This window comes from Pteropus alecto, unplaced genomic scaffold, assembly GCF_000325575.1.
Source record: "Pteropus alecto unplaced genomic scaffold, ASM32557v1 scaffold76, whole genome shotgun sequence".
NCBI classification, from domain to species: Eukaryota; Metazoa; Chordata; class Mammalia; order Chiroptera; family Pteropodidae; genus Pteropus; species Pteropus alecto.
In genome coordinates, this window is record NW_006443138.1 from 31,437,739 (window position 1) to 31,459,666 (window position 21,928).

Genomic DNA, 21,928 nt, shown 5'->3' on the forward strand with positions numbered 1-21,928 from the left:
AAATGGAGTCACCACAGCCAAGCTAACAAAATTAGCTGAATCATAATGGGCCAAAACATGAGGGACAGATTTTTTTTTGTGTCTGAAAACAAGTTTGATTTAAATAAGGGCTTAAATATGTTCCCTAACATTAAAACTGAAGGGGAAAAAAACAAATCAAAAACCAGCTTGTTACTTCATATGGCACTGAGCAGCTGTTGCTAGTACGTTGTAAGCTCTACAGCTAGCGGCATGACTTAAACATCAATTTGAAATTTGTTCTCTGTCAAAACTTTAACTCTGATAGAAGGCTGGCCTCACACTGCGGTGTTTGGACAACAACTAGCTAGGACATGTCTGGTCAAACAGACCTTGGTGGCAAGCCAGATGTCCTTTTCCCCCACTAGAGGGAAGATGGCCGCGCTAGGCAGCTATGGACAGGTTAGAGACACCAAGGGATCTCTGACACCAAAGGCTCTCTCTAGTGGTGCAGCTGCCACTACTGCCTTACCCCAGTCTCTTCTCCCGGATTCAGGGAAGGCTGGTCAGGTGGTGTGATGTTCTCCTAGGGCCAGGAACTCTGTAGAGGGAGAGCGGAGGAGCTCCTGGATAGACATAGCTGTCTGTGATCTTGGGGCTCTGCGTTTGGCCGAAACATCACTTTATTGCTTTGTTTCAGGCTGGTCACGGCCAGGCACCTACTGCTTGACCTTTGTCAAGGGACTTCAAGACTAGACAGCATGGCTCTTTTCAGTTTATTGCATGAAGGAGTTAACACTAGCCCAAGTTAAAAGCAGACCCCAAATAGTTACATTATACAAGCTGTAAAGTGTGAAACTTGTGACAAGGGACAGAAGGGAAATTCTCTGTGGAATTCGTATATGGATACAGTCGTCAGTGCCAGCAGGAAGCACATCGTCACCTTTATTTAACTAGCCTGAGGACTTAAACTTTTGAACTTTTCAGTTATGTATCGATGCCTGGACATGTATTGATACTATAGACAATCCTCTGAAGAACTTAAGAAAGAATGTTCATGACATCTGGAAGATCGCCATCTTGGACAAATCCAGAAATTAAGAATACAGGACTGATTCTTCCCAAGGATGTTCTTTTTACTATAAGAATACTCAACTTTTCTCATTTCTTCAGAACACTGTGAGTGTTGCCTGGTAGTACTGCCTAAGTTGCAAATCTTAAGACCCTTGAATGACAGTTTGTCATGTAATTACAGTGAAGCCTCCGGATTCATTAAGGCTTGGTCCACAGTGTGTACTCCTCAGAAAAATAATGGATTTGGAAAAGGTGGTTTCCCCCCCTAATTAAATGAATACATGTTAAACATTTTATTTAATTCAATATTTAATAGGGGAAACAGTAAGGTGTTAAAACCATTCAAAGGAATCAAAGACCCATACCTGCTGGGCAACATGAAAGCTGAAGTGAATTTACAAACATCAATATCCACAAGGAGGTCAACTAAGCAGAATTCACTGGCAGATCTGCAGACAAATCATTGCATTATAATCAGTTTTCTGCAACTTAGAGATGTAAAATAGCTCAAAGACAATGAAAAGCAAAGAGAACTAAAAAGGGTGCTCTAGTCAGAACATCCAGCTATTTGAGGGGAGGAGGGGCGGAGAGGCGCATTTTAAAAGCTTTCACAATTTTTCCTGACAGTTTTCTTGCCTATGATAATAATCTCAAAGATTATTCTTTGACAGAAAAAAACAGGCTGGTCTCATTAGATTGGCAAGGTCGTTCGTATCTGTGCAGCAAGTGTTAATTATCGCCTAGGCCTCCTTATGTTTCTTTTGCAAATTCAGAGCCATGCAATATTGAAAAACTACCAAGGCCACAAAATCAACTTCTGCTGGAAATTTTCCTAAGGGATCTCAGACTGGACCTTAAGCATGTCTATTATTTGCTATCCTGAGGATAGGAAACCAAATCTAAGCAATTGTACCAGGATCCACTTGTAGTTCCTATAAATGTGAATGAATTTCTCTGTGAAAATAATGGAAGCCCAACCAAATGGGAACTAAAGCTACTTGTTCAGACACTTGCATTCAGAAGAGACTCAAAGGCAGGCAAAGGAGTGAGAAAGCTTTGCATCGGTGAAAGGGGCTTCAGTAGGCTGGTGGACTGAGGGAGCTAAAGGTGGCTGACGAGGAGCAGAGAACCCTATGTGACTGGTTAGGGGTGCATGTCTGACTTTCTCTGGGTGGTCCTAAATTGGAAGCAGGGACAAAAAAAAAGAGAAGCTGTTAGTTATAGGGAACCAAGTCCTGGCCATTTGGAGCTGATTGTTACAGATATTATTTTTAGCTTCCTGGATTGCCACCAAAGATAGTAGTTTGAATTCCTGCAAGCCTGATGTATATAGCAGGCTAGCTTCCTGGGCTGGTTATCATAGATAAGGCGGGTGGTTTCCTATGCAGGTTGCTGCAAGTTATGGGTTAAAGTTCTATTTTTATATATCATCCTGCCATTGTCCATTTGTATATTCAGTTTCTCGCCTCTCTTATTCCAGTCCCCCAGATATCTTAAATTCTCGGACATGCCAGGAAGTGACCTTCCTTGCCACCTATAGGGCTGGTACCCTGTAACTAGGAGTCAGGTCAGTTTTCCCAGGAGGGCTTGGAAGGCTCCATAAAGTCAACCTTAGTTCCATGAGAAGTGTCTTATCATAGTTGATTACATGAGCATCATTCAGAAATACGACATTCCAAGTAAGACCCTGATAACACTATCAATTTGTTCAATTATACCTTCCCAAGATGTGTCACTTTGGTATATGAATTATTTTGAGCTGAAGGCAACTGAGACCTTGCAGCTCTTGAGAAACTTTTACCTCTTACTTGAAGAATTTATATTTGTGGCCTTGCCCAAAAGAGTTATCATGAGAAATAATTTTATGGCCCATCTGTATAGCAGGGCAAAACATCTAATTACTAACACCTGCTCTTCTCATCCTGTAGTGACCCTCCTCCCTTCTGAAGCCCCAAGGCCCTTACTTCACCCTTAGCGCAGAAAGCCATATTGACCTCATTTTCCCTTTCTGTCTCTGAATCTCTCATGTACGTGGGGTTCCCATATGTATGTATACAATTAATTTGGTATTCTCTTGTTAATCAGTCTCGTGTAGACTTAATTATTAGACCAGACAACAGAACCTTGAGGGTGGAGGAGAGTTTCTTCCTCCCCCGGAGCTGGCACTGTGAGCAGGACACCTCGCCAGCTGGGCACTGCTCACCCTGAGACTGCTTAGTAGAAAGCCCCTGGGGCCTCTAGCACGAGCCGGCAAAAGCAAGCATTCTAGCAGGGCACACTCCGGATCTCCATCTGCAGAGGTAGGTGGGAGCAGAGTGATAAATGTTTTCTTTCCCTTTTCTAATTTAGATTAAGAGAAAATACTCGTAAAACTAGTTTCGTTGGCTTAGCCACTCTTGGTAATTTGGTACAAGTACTCATGGGTTTTGTGAATTGTTTTTCTGTCTCTGATGTCTCTCCTTTCATCTTGTTATATGTCAGGAGAGGTTTTTTTCCTCTGGCCTCCACATCCAGAGAGTGTACTTGCCAGGGCGCACCTTGCTCTGTCTCGCTGTGCCAAGCTCTCAAGGGAGTTTTGTCTTCAGTCATTTTTGCCAGAGATAGTAAAAATGGGGCCCCTCGTTCTCATTTGCCACCAGTCAGAGGATGCATATTCATTTTATAGGCAGCAGAGTAGGCTATGGATCTGAGCTTAGGGAATCTAAACACCCATTTAAAAGGGGAGAAAACATATGATTCCTCTGTTTTGGAATGGCTGTTTCTAACTCTGGGAGTGAACTTTATCTTGTGAGGGTTGCAACTTTTTGCAGCCATTTCTGGGGATGCTTCTTGCATCCATAGTTCTTATTGGTTTGAGTTCCTATTAAGATCTTACTCATCGAGGTCAGACAATGGATCCTTTCTTTGATTTGAAAAAAACTTCTAACTTAAAGCAAGAAAAATGTTTTTACAGAGCTCTCATTGCTATAATGGCTAGTCATTAAGACTACCTTAATGAGATGGAAGGACAGAAATTAGAACAAAAATCAAAGTCCACACAGACCTCTTCCTATTTGCCTTCAGACACTTGCAGATATATATTTATTAAAAAAAAAAAAAAGTTCAGGACATTAAAAGTAAAATTGTCCTGCACTTAAAAAGAAAATGAAATAAAAAAGATGTCAAAATCTTACTAAAAGACAACCTAAAAAGTTTATATCCTAAGAACTCGACTTGGTTAATTGTGAGGTTGGACGCTTCAAAACATGGCCAGACAGAAATGTGGGCCGAACTTTATTTTTATAGCTGGGGTCCCACCAAACTGCTGCTGGCCCTCAAGGAAATTATAATCTAAAATTACAGTGGCTATTATGAGGAATGTTCCAGTTAGATCGTTCAAAAGTACACTTAACAGCAAGGGCTTCCAAATCAAACAGAACAAGACACTTATTTTAAAATACTGACAAGGGTGAAAAAAAGAGAAAACAGAAAGCAGAGTCATAAAACTCGTCCTAATAGGATGGAAAGCTTTAGATAGCCATTAAAAAAAATGGGAGAAATAAAACAAAATGGAAATTGATGGGTTAAAACAAAGATTTTACTAAAACACTACCAAAGGCCCAATGGGCCATATTAACCCCCTAATGGTCCCCCAACATTAAAGGGTCCCAAAGAAGTCTGCTCTAGTTACCCCAGTTTGGAGAAATTTTAAAAGATGGAAGGCAGATATTAGGAGAAACCTGACCAACAATTTGCCTGGGGCAACAGCCAGGCTGGTTAATCAAGTTAAAAATTGACAAAAGGACCAGAGTCTTTGCCTTGACCCCTTGCTAGGGACCCAAAGCCTTTTTATAGAAGAGTGGGGGAAAATGGTCAGAGGATAGAAAAGAGAAATTTCCAGGACTCCTTGAAATGAGAATTCCATGAACTGTGGTACCAAAACCCATTAGTGAAGCCCTGACTTGGGCTACAATTAGATTAAAAGAATACAGAAATGTAAGGATTGATAAGATTATGAAAATTAGAATGTTAAAACTGGCTTTATGTAAAGAAGTTATGCCAACTTTGCTTGAATCTTTTATGGGAATGGTTATTATGTCTGGCTGGGAACAATTCTCCTACCCAGTACTGTAAAACCACAATGTGTTGATAAAGTCCTAATGGAGGCTAAAGTTAGTAATGTAAGTTGAAAAAGTTTTTAAAAATAGCTTCATTGAAAGATGTGAAGCAAAAGGGTAATGAAAAATTAAAGAGATAAAGGGTACCCAAAACAGGAGACTATAAGAATGATGTTATCCTTAAGGCAACTGTCTTCAGATATCTTTCATTCCTTGTTTTAAGGTCAATATAAGGGCCATAATTAGAGAATTTCTTAAACCCAGGGAGGATCCTCAGAAGTTTTTAAAGTGGTTTACCTCCTGAGGGACAGAAATAAAATTTCATGGTGTCCTTTCCTTCTCCAATCCAGACCAACTGGTTACTGATCCTTTTCACTCCCAGGGATAGCCACTGCCTTGGCTTGGCATGGCTCTCTGCTCCATGAGATGTGCTGGCTACCAGAGGGGATGACTCTGAAAGGTAACAGCCCTTGTACCCTCTTGAGTCCATGGAATGGTTCGATACTGCCAGAAAGGTTTACTTTTTGTCTTAGATGAAACCTGACAAGATATATGAAAAGATTTAACTTCAAATAACTTTTGGATCAGAAATTTGGCAAAACTGGAAGCTGAAGATTTAAAGCCTAATAGGATTTTTTTTTTTAAGGCCTTTTCCCTTATGCTAAAATAAAACTATATACCCAGAGAAAGAAGCAAATTAGGGATGATACAGTTCTGTTTAGAAATAACTCTAAGAACAGTTTTTATATTTTAATTTTACACTGAAAACCAGTCAGATTTGCTTCAGCCTCAAAGAGTGTGTTTATGTAAAATTAAATTAACACTGGCAGTGAGCTGTATTTTCCTTCTAAACGAGAAATGGGTTAAAAAAATAAGTCCTTATCTCTGTTACGAAATTTTTCAGCAAGAAAACTCAGTATAATTAAATTTTTGTAAGGAATCTAAACATAATTGTTAAGAGCAAGTAAAATAAATTTAAGTAGGATAAAAAGGTTTTTATTAGGGGTATTCTTTAGCAATAATTGTATTTTATGTGTACTTAGAAATGGTTTCCTAAATCTCTTTGGTAACTTGAGACTTTAGAGTTTTGCTAGCTAAATTAAATGATAAAAGAAGGGTAGAGCTTCCAGTCAAGATGGTGGAGTAGCTAATATAAATTACTGAATAACGACTGTAATTGAAAAATAAAAATAAAAAATAAAATGATGGCTAGTCACTGAATATCTTTATCATTTCCAAATAATATAAAATAATGAAACATTGATTACTGAACACAGGTTTACCTATCTTTGGCTTCTTATTGTGGAAAAACTAAAAAAAATTAATTTGCGTCTGTCAGTACACCCACATTAAAAGACTATTATACAAAAATATACATTTCTAGAAGTTATCACTCTAAAGAATACTGGTGTAACAGATGGTTTACAATTGCTTATTTCTTAGTTTTCACCAGAAATTAAAGTTTCTAAGGTTAAGAATTCTAATATAAGTAATTAAAGCTATAAAGAACAATAATAGAGAAAACAACTGTGTACAATACAAGAAAAATAAGGTATGTTTTAGCTTAAAAAAAGATAAGAGATAGGGAGATGTGTTTTGTTAAGAGAAATGAAAAAAACTTTGCCCTGTTTTTTTTCAAATGGGTAAGAGAACAAGAGACAAACTAAAGGGGACAAAAATGTAAAAAGTTTATGGAAAAGAAATCTTGAGAAAGAAATTTTGTGTGATCAAGCTGGGTGTAATTAAATGAATTTGTTAGAAGAGTTTTGAAAAATAAGCTTCAATATCACGTGTGCTAAAACTTAATATCCTTTCATCTGCTAAAAGGACAAAATTTTCTTATTCTACTGATTAGCAGCAGATAAGATACTGTAAAAAGTCTTCTGCTTAGAAAGCGAAAAGTTCTGTGTTTTATCAAAATAATTTTCTCAATTTTATGTTCTTAATCAGGTCTTTGAGTACTTAAGAAAACTGAACCTCAATAGTAAAAGCTAACCTTCTGCATTAAAATGCTGCTGCAGCAGAGAGAAAATCTATAAAGATTGTTGCACCTGTGGATGAAGTCCATTCTGCTTTTGCAATACTAACCCTTCATTGCCCGACTTTTATCATCCTGATGCCCTCGTAACAAGGCAACAGTCTGCTCCTGAATCTGAGAAACTAAGGTGGGTAAACCATGGCTGTAAATTAAACGAACAGAGCTATGGGAAATCCAAGACAGCCACTGGGCTTTTTCTGGCTCCCTGGCAAACCCCATTTTTCGTTTTTTTGCATTCCTTCGTCCACCATAGTATATGTAAGCTGGACTTCATTCAACTGGCACTCAGTATGTGTTATCAATATGTTCTTGTTTGTTGCAGGCATGTTTTCCAGATGGACTAATGCTCTCCCCTGCCACAAGGCTGATGCTCTCACAGTGGCAAGGAAACAGAAAACCTGTTTCCCACCTGGGGTCTATCTTCCACAATCTTAGTGATTGAGGCACCCACTTCAATGGGCAAATCATACAAGACATAAGCAGAATTGAAACATTTATTTTTTTCTCCCTATTAGAATTCAGAAATTCTCAGTGAGTATTCTTATTTTCATGGCAATATTGTTATTTGTATAAGTTCATTAAGAATCTGTTCTCCTTGACACAAGTGGAAACTGGTTATAGTACCAAGAATGTCATGTTTTGAGAGAAACATGCAGACTCAGATATGACTAGACAGCTGTAAAGAATTAAGATTGACTTATGAAAGGCAATAAAACTCTTGGAAAAACAGCCTGATACTTTGCTTACAGAGTTCCCAGCAGACTTACCAGGTGAGTAAAGGTCACTTCCAGCAGGTGAAGGACCCTCAGCATATTTTGGGGATGCAGAGAAGAGAGAAACTCACCCAAATCTATAGATATTGCAGGCGATGTTTGATAGCAAGTCCTTGGCTTAGCTTTTCTGGCCTCAGAAGACCTAAAGTTCAATCTGGAGATTCTTTATAAAAAATTCCAGTAAAGTAGATTAAAAGAGCCTATGTAGACTTCTGGTCAAGATGGCAGAGTAAGTAAATGCTGTGCTCACCTCCTCTCATGACCACATCAAAATGACAACTAAACTATAGAACGACTATCACTGAGATCTGCCTGAAGACTAGCTGAAGAGAAGTTGTATAACTAAGGACATATAGAAGCCACGTTGAGACTGGGAGGAGAGGCACAGATGCAAAACGGGCTGGTCCCACACCCACATGTGGCGGTGGTTAAGAATCAGGAAGGATTTCTCAGCTGCAGAAGTTCCCCCAAGGAGCAAGGGGTCCCAGTACCACACAGGGCTCCCCAGCACAGAGCACCAGTGCTAGGAAGAGGAGTCCTGACAATAGCTGGCTGCGAAAACCAGCAGAGACTCCATCGGGTGAGACGGAGGGCTGATGCACACCCAGGTGTCCTCTTAAAGTGCCCGAGTACAGACTCATTCACAAACACTCACCCGAAGCTCCAGCAAAGGGACAGCACCTTGAAAAGCACTAGGACATATGGGGTGAGACTGAATTATCTGGCTTTAGGGCAAGGGCTGGAGGGGCAGCTCTCTGGGGATTAAAGAGCCAACAGGCACCACTGTACCTTTGTTGGGCGCTCCCCACACAGAGCCTGCAGGTGCACCAAATCTGAGTCTCCATGTGCCTGGCTAACGCCACTCTCTCTCCACTCTGGTGATTCTCTGAGACCCCTGCCCCACCCAATACACAGGTGCAGCCAAACCTCTTTCAGAAGCTAATCCACCTAAGTGTCCAACCTGGCCCCATACTTTGGACTCTTCTAAAATTCATCGAAGATCTACAAACCCCAAATAAGCAGTGGTTGGCCCTGTAACGCTTGATAAGTGGCCCCAAACCCAGCACTAGTGGCAGCTGGCCTCAGGTCACAGCATAACCACTCCCTGGCACCTCCAAGCCCAACACAGGCAGCTATCAGCTGCAGATCATTTTGTGGCTCCTACCAGTTGGCCCTGGGCCAGATACAGATAGCAGCTAATGCTGACCTGCCCCAGAGCTCCTCCCAAGAGGCCCCAGAACTAACGCACCTGGTAGCTGGCTTCGGACCATACCAGAGCACGACTTGATTGGTGCCACAAATGACACACCCAAAAGGGTGGACTTGGCAGGCACCAGAGCCCTGTTTAGGCAAATCCCACTCCGTGGGTTAGCCACTGCAAAACAGCCTGTCCACTGTACTCAAAGCCAATCCATGTGAAGGTCAATCCCACCCACTTATGTGCAATCACAGCTCAACTACAACAGGTGGGCACACACAACCCACATAAGGGACACTCCTGAAGCACCCAGCTCAGGTGAACAGGGAGACTGTGCCACTGGGCCCCACAGGACACCTACTACATAAGGCCACCCTGCCAAGACTGGAAGACATAGCAGGTCTACCTAATACATAGATAGGGAGGCAGCCAAAAGAGGAGACAAATATGTCTCAAATGAAAGAATAGGACAAAACTCCAAAAAAATTACTCAACAAAATGGAGACAAGCAGTCTACCAGATGCAGAATTCAAAATACTGGTTACAAGGATGCTCAATGAACTTAGGGCAAGAACAGATAATCTCAATGAGAACTTCTACAAAGAGATAGGAAACATAGAAAAAGGAAATATAAAACATAAAAAAGAACCAGTCAGAAATGGAGAATATAATAATTGAAATGAAATACATCAGAAAGAATTGATAGCAGATTAGAAGCAGAGAATCAAATCAGCAATTTGGAAGACAAGTTAGCAGAAAACAATCAGAACAGCAACAAGAAAAAATAATTTAAAAAATGAGGGTAGTTTAAGGGGCCTCTGGGACAACATCAAGCTTAACAACATTTGCATCATAGGGGTACCAGAAAGACAAGAGACAGAGCAAGAAATTGAAAACCTATTTGAAGAAATAATGATGGAAAACCTCTCCAACCTGGTGAAGGAAATAGACGTACAACTCCAAGAAGCTCAGAAAATTCCAAACAAGATGAACCTAAAGAGGCCCATACCAAGACATATCATTATTAAAATACCAAAGGTTAAAGACAAAGAGAATCTTAAAAGCAGCAAGAGAAAAAGCAGTTACCTAGAAGGGAGCTCCCATAAGACTGTCAGCTGATTTCTTTACAGAAACTTTGCAGGCCAGAAGGGCCTGGCACAAAATATTCAAAGTGATGAAAAGCAAGGACCTACAACCAAGATTACTCTACCCAGCAAGGCTGTCATCTAGAATCAGAAGAACAGATAAAGAGCTTCCCAGGTAAGAAAAAGCTAAAGGAGTTCATCATCACCAAACCAGTATTACAAGGAATATTAAAGGGATTTCTTTAAGAAGAAAAAAGATCAAAAACATGAATAAGAAAATATCACACACATCAAAAAATTCTCACTGACAAAGGCAAACACATAAAAGCAGTGGATCAACCAATACTAAAGATAGTACAAAGGTTAAAAGGCAAAAAAGTAGGAAGATTACATGTAATTACAAAAGTAAATTAAGGGATACACACATACACACACACACATATGAAGTGAAAAATAATGACAAAAACATAAATGTGGAGGGGGAGAGTAAAAATGGAAGTGATTTTAGAATGTGTTTGAACTTAAGTGACCATCAACTTAAAATAGACTGTTATAAACACAGCTTGATATATATGAAGCACATGGTAACCATAAACTGAAAGTCTACAAGAAATAAACAGAAAGGAATCCAAAAACACTACAAAAAGTCATCAACATACAAGAGAGCAAGAGAATAAGAAAGGAACACAAAAGAAATACAAAAACAATCAGAACACAATTAAAAAAAGGGCAATAACTACACACCTATCAATAATTATTTTAAATGTAAATGGATTAAATGCTCCCATCAAAAGACAAATGGATAAAGAAGATGTGATACATATATGCAATGAAATACTACTCAGCCATGAAAAATAATGAAATCTTACTATTTCTGACAATGTGGATGAACCTAGAGGGTATTAAGCTAAGTGAAATAAGTCAGACAAAGACAAATACCATATAATTTCATTTATATGTGGATTCTAAAAAACAAATGAACAAACAAAACAGAAACAAACTCACAGATAGAGAACAAATTGATCCTTGCTAGATGGGAGGGAGGTTTGAGGGCTGGGTGAAAAAGATGAAGGGATTAAGAAGTACAATGGCAGCTACAACATTGTCAGGAGGATTTAAAGTAGCATTTTTAGAAGATTTTTAGAGGATTTTTTAGAAGATTTTTAAAAGATTTTTTAGAGGAATTTTAGAAGAATATAGTCAATAATACTGTAATAACTACATATGGTGTCATGTGGGTATCAAGTGGATCACTTTTCAAGTTATATAAATGTCTAACCACTACACTGTACACATGAAACTAATATAATATTGAATGCCAATTGTAATTGAAAAATTAAAAAAAAATTTTTTAAAGCCTATGTGGTTAATTACTATTCTTCCTGCTCCTATTTAAATAACAGTCTAACTTTACTAAACCTAGACTTATTCTGCAAACAAATTACTCTTAGTTTAGCTATCTTTGGTAAAAAATGGGCATGATTTTAGAGAGAAAAAGTATGTTTCAGAAATATCTCTTTGTGGATATTAGATTCCAGTGCTGTTCATTGTCTTTTGAGGGTTTTTTTTTCCTATCTGTAAACTGGACTGGATCTTGAATTCTTCTATTTTTCCCCAATATCTGGCTGTGACTCTCCAAAGTAATGTTTCCAATTTTTCTCCCACCCTTCTGACGTGGACTCATTGAGAACTAATACTGTCTGTTTCCCAAGGCCATGCAAGCCAAAGTAGGACAATTTGATAATTACTTCAAAGAAATCACAACAGCTGATATATGGATAATCTTTGTGCCTGTTGCAGAAAGATCACCAAAGACATTCAAACTGAAAACCAAGAGAATCTAAAAGACTGTCACTGCCTGCCTTCACACCATCCGAAGATGATGCGAGATAGACATCTAGAAATCTCAACTGCCTTGCTTTCAACACTTAGAACCCGGGATTATAGTCTGCTCCAATCATTAATCTTTGTTTTTCTTTTTTCTTCTTTCTTTTCCATAGAGATGTATCTTATTAAGTACCTGATTGCTTGCATCAGAGGCCTAACTTTGGGAGCCCACCTGCATCACTGCCTCCTGAAATAAGACACAACTGTTTAACTGAACTGACCTATTCTCAAGTCTGAGACTGATTTAATGTGATATGGAACATCTATCAACCAAACTTCAGCTATGTAAGACTTCTCGGCAAGTCTCAGAGGAGGGAACTACAGGGGTTCAGACTGAGTTACCCCAAGCTCTGCCACTTGGTATGTGAATTATTTTGAGCTGAAAGCAATCGAGGCTCTGCAGGCTCATGAGAAACTTTTCCCTCTCTTAGAGAATTTTAAATTTGGGGCCTTGCTCATAATAAAAGTTACGACCAGAGACAACTTTTTATGACCTATCTGTAGGGCAGGGCAAACTTCTAATTACTGAATATCTGTTCTTCTCATCATCCTGAGAATGACCTTCCTCCCCCATAAAGCCTCAAAGCCGTTACCTCATCCTTAGCACAGAAAGCCATATAGATTTCATTTCCCCTTTCTGTCTCTGACCCTCTCATATATGTGGTGGTGTTCAGATATAATTGTATATACTTGTATACAATTAAATTTCATTATTTTCTCTTGTTAATCTGTCTCATGTAGATTTAATTACTAGACCAGCTGAAAGAACATTTAAAGATATAGGAAAGTTTCTTCCTCCCCCACAACAGGGTCGAGCAGAGCCAGAAAAACAACCCTGACAAGCCCTCGGTTGCTCAGAGCTATAGAATTCCCATAGTCCCCAAGAAGACCACATGGGCTTCCCTAACACACTGACTTCTTCCTTTCGGTTCTCTTAGCAGCTTTCACATGGGCTCTTCCTGAGGATTCCTGGGAGGGAGAGTTGCCACTCTCACCCAGAACACACTTTTGTAGCAGACTACACTTCCACTCACTCACCGCAACTGGATTTACCAGGAAAGGAGGAAGCTGGAGTTGAGGACACTGATGCCTTTGCCTCCTTTGTACCTAGGCTGAGTGCGAGCTCCTAGCCCCTGCATCTTCCCCACAGACACCGGGGAAAATTCTTCAGAAATTCAAACGCTCTGACTACTATGTTGCTCTCCTGTCCATCTCAAAGGCATGGGAACCACTGCTCTTACCCGGTGGTTTTCAACCTTGGCTGCAGACTAGAATCAACTGGGAGGCTTTAAAACAGACTAATCTGAGACAATCTTATATACATAGAAATCCCCCCAGGAACCCACTAAAAAACTACTGGAACTAATAAATGAGTTCAGCAATGCTGCAGGATACAAGTGTTTGTAAGATCAACTGAACTTCTATACAGCAGCAATAAATCCAAAAATGAAATCAAGAAAATAATTACCTTTAGAATAACATCAAGAAAATACATTTAACAAAAACATATGACTTGTAAACTCAAAACTACAAACACTGTTGAAAGAAAGCAAAGATCTAAATAAACAAAAAACCATCCCAGGTTCATGAATGGGAAGACTTAACATTAAGATAGTAACACTTCCCAAATTGATCTATAGATTCAATGGAATTCCTCTCAAATTCTCAGGTGGCTTTTCTGCAGAAAGTGACAAATGGTTCCTAAAATCCACATGGAAATACTGGACAGAGAATAGCCAGTCTTGAAAAACAATGAAGTTGGTGAACTCACACTTCCTGATTTCAAAACTTATTTTGAAAGGTAGTGTGACACTGACAAAGGAAAAAAATATAGATCAATGGGATAGAAATGATAGTCCATAAATAAACCCTAATATTAATAGTTAACTGATCTTTGACAAAGTGGCCAATGCCAGAGTAAAGACAAGTCTTTTCGAAAAATGGTGCAGACACAACTGCATATCCACAAGCAAAAGTATGAATTTGGGACCCACCTCAAATCATATACAAACATTAACTTAAAATATATCATAGACCTAAATGTAAGGATTGAAACTATAAAACTCTTAGAACACCAAACTCTTGACCTTGGGTTGGGCCAAGATTTCTTAGACATGACACCAAAAGAACAGGGAATACAAGAAAAAAATAGATAAATTGGACTTCTTGACAATTAAAAACTTTTTTGCTTCAAAGATACCATCAAGAAAGTGAAAAGAGTATAGCAAAAGGCAGCAGTCCTTAACTTTTTGGCACCAAGGACCAGTGCTCCTGTGAGAATCTAATGCCTGATGATCTGAGGTGGAATTGATGTGGTGATGTTGGTGCTGGGGAGCGGCTGCAAATACAAATGAAGCTTCACTCACTCACCGCTATTCACCTCCTGCTGTGCGGCCCAGTTCCTAAAGACCTGCACTGGTCTGTGGCCCAGGGGTTGGGGACCCCTGGCATAAGGAATATAGTCAGTAATATTGTAATAAATGTATGGTGTCAGATGGGTACTAGATTTATTGGGGTCACTTCGTAAGTTATATAAATGTCTAATTACTATGTTGTACACCTGACACTAATATAGTATTGTATGCCAACTGTAATTGAAAAAATTTTTTTTCAAAAAAATTAAAAAAAAAAAAATTATTTAAAAAAAGAAAATAAAGACAACCCACAGAAGGAAAAAAATATTTGCAAATCATTTATCTGACAAGAGACTTATATCCTTATAATTCAACAATAAAAAGACAAATAACCCAATTAAAAATTGGGCAAAAAATTTTAATAGGATCCAAAGAAGATATACAAATGGCCAATAAGCACGTAAAAACATGCTCAACATTATCTGCCATTACAGCATGCTAATCAAGACAATGAGATGCTACCTCACACTCACTAGGATGGCTACTATAAAACAGATAATAGCAAGTGGTTGCAAGGATGTGGGAGAAACTGGAGCCCTCACATACTGCTGGTAGGAATGTAAAATGATACCGCTGCTCTGGAGAACAGTTTGGCAGCTCCTCAAAACAAAGAGTTATCATATGACCCAGCAATTTCATTCCTAGGTATATATCTAAGAGAAAACATGTCCACAGAAAAATCTGTACATGAATGTTCATGGCAGCATCATGCAAAGTAGTTAAAAAGTAGAATTAACTCAAATATTCAAAAAACAAAATGTAGTATATCCCTACAATAAAATATTACTCAGCCACAAAAAGGAGTGCAGTACTGATACATGCTACACAATGGATAAACCCTGAAAACACTATGCTAAGTGAAAGAAGCCAGACACAAAAGGCCATATAAGATTCCATTTATACAAACTTCTCAGAATAGGCAAATCCAGAGACATAAGTAGATTATGGTTGCCTAGGGCTGCAGGGAGAGGTGGCCTGGGAGCGACTGATAACGTGTATGGAGTTTCTTTTGGGGGTGTTGAAATGTTCTAAAATTAGATTGTGGTGATGATTGCACAACTCTGTGACTATATTAAAAACAACTTTAAATGAGTGAATTTTATGGTATGGGAAATATCTCAATTGAAAAAAAAAAAAAAGGCAGCCTGAGGGAGGCTGGCATAAAGGAGCAGAAGCCTCTTTACCAGATAACTCAGACCAGCCCCTTGCACAGCTCTGCTGCTCCCCCAGGCCCTTGGAAGTCCAGCATCCTGGGGGCTAAAGACCTCTATGACCTAGCATCTCTGCTTCCCCTCACCTGTCCAGGCCCTGGACTTCTGCAAGATCCGTGCACACTAGGTGGGCAAAAATGAGCTAGCAAGGTAGGAGACAGGTGTCCCGGGGCTCTTCCAAAATATCTAGGCTGTCCTTTGACTGCCTCACTGCCTCTCTCCTCAACACTGCGTAACTATCCTCCTCTTAGAGCTTAGTCAGGGAGAAAAGGAATGTTACCAAGGCCAGGTCAGAGCCATGGCTGCCCTGGGACACAGTGCTGCTCCCACACCGCTCTACTGGGCCAGAGTTGACAGGTGGGCGGCTGAATGAAGCAGGAGGGCAAGGACAACTAGCAAGTATGGAAGAAGGGCCTCCCATGGGTAGCAACAGCCCTCCTACCTCCCAGTTCTTTTCCTCATCTACAAACGGGGTAATAACCTGCACTTGGGAGCGCAATGCAGGCCACTGGAGTGTGAAAGGACAGTCAGTGAAATCATTTTACGCACTGGTCAGCGACGCCCTAATGAGAAGCTTTGACCAACGAATGTCCTTGACTCAGCTCCCTGCTCAGCCAGGTAAAGTTTGGGAGGTCAGATGTCACCAAGATTCCTGAGAGATACCCCAGGAAGAAAATAAGGCTTTTTGAGAAGTGGCGGATGCCCAGGGACCAGGCAGTTCCAGTTGAGCCAGTCTTGCCTCGCTGTCTAGAACTCAGGATGTAACAAAGGAATGGAGACATTCGCCAGGTTAGTGGGGGCGTTGTGGGCTAGAAAAATGCATCCTCCTTGAGGCTGTGTTGTCACCAAGTCCCAGGGGCCTACTAGCCGGTGCCAATCCACCAGCCTCACAGCCCCACTGCCATCTTCCAGGGCAGGGCGAGGAAAGGCCTACTGGGAACTTCCAGTCAAGGGCAGTTTACCTCCTCAACCATAGCAGAACCTGCCTTGACTCCAGGTTCCCAGGTGGTGCTGAACCTGGCTATAGTCTCTTTATCCCTTCTCACCCCCTACCATCCCACCACACACAAAGAGGCAGCTGGGACCAGAAGAGGGCCAGTCCCAAAGCAGTGACCTCCACCAGAAGCCAGCACCCAAAACTCAGGTTCCCCATCTGAACCGCCCCCAGCAGCCTTCCTGTTTCCAAGGAGATGCCCTGTTGGTATGGGGGCCTCTCTCAGTCCCTTGAGATACAGATCTGACTTCCCAGATGGCCACTCCTTTATTACTAATGCATTCGCCAACACTGAGAGGGACGGCTGGTGGGTGTGACTCACTTGCCCAGTTGGCCTTCTCCAAAACTGAGGCACATATATGCTGAGGCCTCAGGCCTGGTTTTATTTTCATAGGACCAGAGTTACTTAGCTCCATGTCCCTCTCCTACACTCACTCCCAGGAGGGACACAAGACTGCTGCCTCCCAAGTCCCTTCATCATGCCTCAGCTCCCTTTCTATTCCCACCTGCTACCCGCTTCCCCTGCACCCCTCCCTGAAACTGAGTCCCTACTCCAACCCGTTCTCCTGATGTCCCAGCCCATATAACTAGACTCCAGTTCCCCCAGCTCTGACTTAGCTGGCTCTGAGAAACAAAAATACCGCCTCCCCCACCCCCCCAAAAAGCTCAACTCCTTAAGTCTCTAGGGCAAAGCAGCATGTTAAAAGGCACACATATTCCTAGCCCAGATAGGAATCCTCTAAAGGTGGACAGGTGGAGGGCCTCATAGCTGGCTCTGCACTTGCCAAGTGACCTCACTTTTTCCATCTGTAAAAAGGGATACCCCCTGCCTCATGGGATCAAACAAGGTAACAAGGAAAGTGCTCAACATGTAATGGCCACTCAAAGGTCTCTCTCTTCACTTTGTGTGTGTGTGTGTGTGTGTGTGTGTGTGTGTGTGTGTGTGTGTGGCACGGGTGGGGGGTGGGGGTATGTAGAGAGAGCTCCAAACAGGAGCTCCTGAGACATGGTCAGTGCTGGACCCAGGCCTGTGGCCTTCCGATGCAGACATGAGCATATATGTGACAAACACTCCCAGCACAGATGTTTCGCATCTGCAGAACTTCACAGAATCAGCATGAAAATTAAAATGGTATATGGTTATGCAAATTAAACCAAATATGGATGCAGAGATACCCATTAACAGCAACATATCACTGGCCTCAGATAAAACTCAGGGCCAAGGGTCCACATAGGACAAGCACAGGGTGGGAAGATCAAGCAAGTCAGACCCCCTACACACATACACTGCATTTTAAACGCCAAAGATTGGCCTGCACCGGACCCAAGACACAGCACTCACTTCCCTTCCTCTGAAGAAACACATGAGCATATAAGGTGAATGCTGACCTGTCTACTGGTCAGCACAACCATTACCAAGGCCTGAGTTTATTAACTGCCAGCTGGGGGCCCTATCCAGATTAGGCAGAAGCCCAGGCACGAAGCCTTGCAAAAAGCTCCATAGTAACTTTGCCACCAGACTTCTGAGCAGCCCTCTCCTTAGTACCAACATTCTTCTGCCAGGGCAGACTGCCTACCAGGGCAGTTTCAATGCAGCTACTCTATGAGCCTGAGGTTACCTGTCCCCTTGTGAACTAGTCTATGACTCCAAGGGTACTCTATTCCCTTTTTTTTTTATTATTATTATTTTTTTTTTTTTAGGCGAGGCAACCCTTGGTTTACCTCACAGATTGCAAGGACTTTGTCAGCTTACAATTCCTTATTTTTTACGCCTACAGCACCTGGTCTTCCTAGGTGGTCTCCCATCCAAGTACTAACCAGGCCTGACCCTGCTTAGCTTCCAAGATCAGACAGGGTCAGGCTTATTCAGGGTGGCATGGCTGTAGTCTTTTCCCCTTTAAAACTCCACCTCCAGCACCACCTTCACCATCCCTAAATCTAATGGATTATTAAGAGGAGAGGGTAATTTAAACAATCCACCTCCTGATTTTCTAACTTGATAGCTTCTAGGACCCTGGGCACAAATACCCAAAAAGCCAACCTAGAATCGATTTGCAAGGCAGCAGAATCTCCAGAAGTGGTTGTTTTGTGCTTTATGCAGATGACCATGTTTGCCTTTCATATGAAACCCCCATTTTGACCAATGCAGGCAGGAAGAGAAGAAGGGAGGAGGGGGAAGGAATAAGCCAGGGGTAGAGGTCTGGGGGGCTTATGGGATGGCTCTTGGGAAGACATCCCACTGAGAGGGTTACTGCCCTGTGAAGCACTGCCCTCTCCCATGCACATCACTCCTGCCTCATCACCCGGGCTGCCTGCAAGAGAGGGGAATCACAGAAAGACCATGGTCCTTCCCTCTGCTCCTCAAGATGGGCAGGATTTGGGGACTGGATCAGTAAGGTGAGACTCTAAAGTAGTGTAATGGTTAGAGCTAGGAATCTGGTGTCTGACTCCCTCAGCTGTATCCCTGGGCAAGTTACTTAATCTCTCTATGCCTCAGTTTCCTTATCTGAAGAATAGGGATAACCTAGTATCTGATTACCAGGATGTCCAAACAAGCTAATTAATGCTCATAAAGTTCTCTGTGAGTGCATCTAACTCACAGTGAGCTCTGTATGTTTCAGCATCACCATCCTCGACTAGCTGTCCTGTTCATACCTGTCAGTGGCTTTGGGCAAGAATATGTGTGGCCTCTGGGAGGTGACCAGCCAGATGTGGCAGCCAAGGTGCTGCTAATTACATTCTGCGCATGGGAGGCCCAATGGGGTCGGCAGTTGGCCTCAGGGGGCATTCCAGGACTGTGCTGCCCTTGACAGCCCCAGCCTGGCAAATGGTCATCAGAGATGCAACCATAGAAAGCACTTCCAGTAGCTACAACTCTAGAGTGAGGGTTCTCATGTGCTGACAGTCCAGAGCCCATTTCCTGGGTTCCACCACTAGGATGCACACAGTCTTTGATCAGGATGGTTGCTTGGCCTTGAAAACTGACAAGAGTTACAGCCTCCTGTCCCAGTCCCCAATCCCTCTACATTACACTAGACGAAAAGAGAATATCATTCAATACCCTTCTGCAAGGCCAAGAGTCCTGCCCTGGAAGGCTCCATCACCAGATGTCCATTCTCCTCCGTATGCCCTCATCCCTCCTGAGTCCAGAAGCCTGGGCACTGCTGGGGCTCCATTCTCATTTGCAAATGCATGGAACCTCCAGCTCCTCCAATTAGTTTCTCAGGTTGGCTAAGGCTGTGAGCATCCCTGGGCAATGCCTTGGAGCAGGGTATGCAATGCCCCTTCCCACCTAGAGACACCCACCTCGGCAACAGTCCCCCAGCATTCCCTGTGCTGCCCTGAGTGCGCTTTCCCTTCTTATCCAGTTGGCAAGTTCCTATTCATCTTTCACAGCCCACCTCAGATAGCCGAATTTCCTCAGACAAAACGAACAGCAACCCACTCCATGTTCCCACAACTCTTTGTACCAAACCACCAAGGCCTGCCTCCCAACGAATCAGTCACCAGTTTGTCTCCATTCCCACAAACAGCACCCTGTCCCTCGTGAACAGCACAGGCACCCAGGATCTCAAGAGAGTCCCTTAGACACTGCCTTTAAGCCCCAGTCATGAAGTGCTCACAGGTCTCCTCTTCTTCCCCCCATGAGAGGGACAAAAGAGCTCACACTCTGGGCAGCAGGTGTCTTCCTCCCAATGACACCTCACTAGGGGTCTGCCAACCTAAACTTTTCTTTTGCTCAACCTAAACTTTTATTTATTTATTTATCTATTTATCTATCTATCTATCTATCTATTTATTTATTTATTTATTTTTCACAACCTAAACTTTTAAAAGCAGACTACTCCCCTCCCTCTTTCCTCCTAGCTCTGAGATCTGACTCTTCCAGGTACAGTCACCCATAACTCCCAGTGGACTCCCAAGCCTCACGATGGCACAGAGTCGGGCCAAAGAGCTCTCCCCAGGTCAGGGCCTACCATGTGCCCCAGATGGATGGAGATGTAATGAGGAAAAAGAGCATCCTTTTGCAGCTTCCCTAGTTCCCCTCTAGAGAGGCCAGATGAGATTCCATTGAGTGAGGCTTGAAACTTGGCAGGAAGGGCAGGCAAGCCTGGTGGTAGAATTAGGCAGTTACCTGAAAAGGTAGGGGCGCTCGATACCGGGTCTCTTCAGCCTCTCCCAGGCCCACCAGATGAAGGCCTATCTAATCCCAGAAGGCCTAGGCCCAAACCCATAGCCAACTTTACAAAGGCTTTACAAAGGCCTGTACTTCTCAAGTTGGTCCCTCTCTCTGTTCCACCACTGCCCCAGCACCGGCTGCACGGTTTTACTGGTGGGCGAATGAATAAATAAACCTCTGCCAGCCCAGCCACTTGGTTGCAATGATTTCAGGGCTCTCCCAGGGTCTCCTGGGGTCACTGAGTCATTCAACAAACTGTTTTCTACCACCAGCCAGTACTTGCACATCATTTTCAACAGTTCTAAAAGAGCACTCTGTCCACACTAAGGCAGTACTACTATAAACAGGTGTTGGGGAAAGCGCTCTAGACCAGAATCCATTTAGGTTCAGGATCCGGCGCTGAACCTGTCCATTCCCGCGAGTTTTCTCATCTCTGGGGTGGGACCCAGAGGCCTCCCGTCTAACCGACCCGTGGGCGGGGATGTCCGAGTCGGCCCCACTACGCGCCCCCACATCACGGTCGGCTGAGGCCCCACTGCCTCCCGCCAAACCCGAGGCTCACGTGAAGCGGAGACGACAAAGCCTCTTCCCACCCTATCCCCTAGGCCAGGGCCTCTGGGCAAAGGGAGTGAACCACGGGGCCACGCGGGTCCCCAGCAATCCCGCCCCGGCCCCGTGCGTGCCCGGAGGCTCCAAACGGTAAGCCCTCCGGAGGCGTCTGGGCCGCGGGCGATCTGCAACCCCACCTGAAGGGCTGGGCCGGCGGCGGGCACCGCGCTCCGCAGGCAGGGCTCCCGAACTTGGAGCTCGTCGCACACTCCTAGGAGGGCGCAGGAGCCGAATGCCGGCGCCAGGCAGCTACTCACCCACCACGAGCCACAGGAGGCCGACAGGGGCAGCGGGGCGGGAGCGGGAGACCGAGAAAGGAGCAAAGGCCCCAGGCGCAGGGAACTCAGCACTGTCCGCCGACTTCCTCTATCTGCGCGGGGGCAGACCCGCCTGCCGCGTGCAGCCCGCGC

The 21,928-nt window shown here is 42.9% G+C and overlaps 1 protein-coding gene and 1 pseudogene across 6 annotated transcripts in view; both read right to left on the bottom strand.

Annotated features, from left to right (window-relative positions):
* BID (BH3 interacting domain death agonist) overlaps window positions 1–21,928 on the bottom strand; it is a 39,003-nt gene that overhangs the window by 16,601 nt on the left and 474 nt on the right. For 2 of the 6 annotated variants that reach the window (XM_006923912.3, XM_015598450.2), the window contains exons 1-2: window positions 21,776–21,859; window positions 1,398–1,481 (exon numbers count right to left, since the gene is read on the bottom strand). The exons of 2 other annotated variants lie outside the window; for them this stretch is intronic. In XM_006923912.3, the coding sequence (XP_006923974.2) occupies window positions 1,398–1,411 (14 nt within the window). In that variant the 5' untranslated portion in view covers window positions 1,412–1,481; window positions 21,776–21,859. Of the gene's footprint in view, window positions 1–1,397; window positions 1,482–21,655; window positions 21,677–21,775; window positions 21,908–21,928 lie in introns of those variants that run through there. 2 more of the 6 variants (XM_006923911.3, XM_015598451.2) reach the window with 2 other exon arrangements.
* On the bottom strand, window positions 18,499–18,617 carry LOC112472360 (annotated as a pseudogene).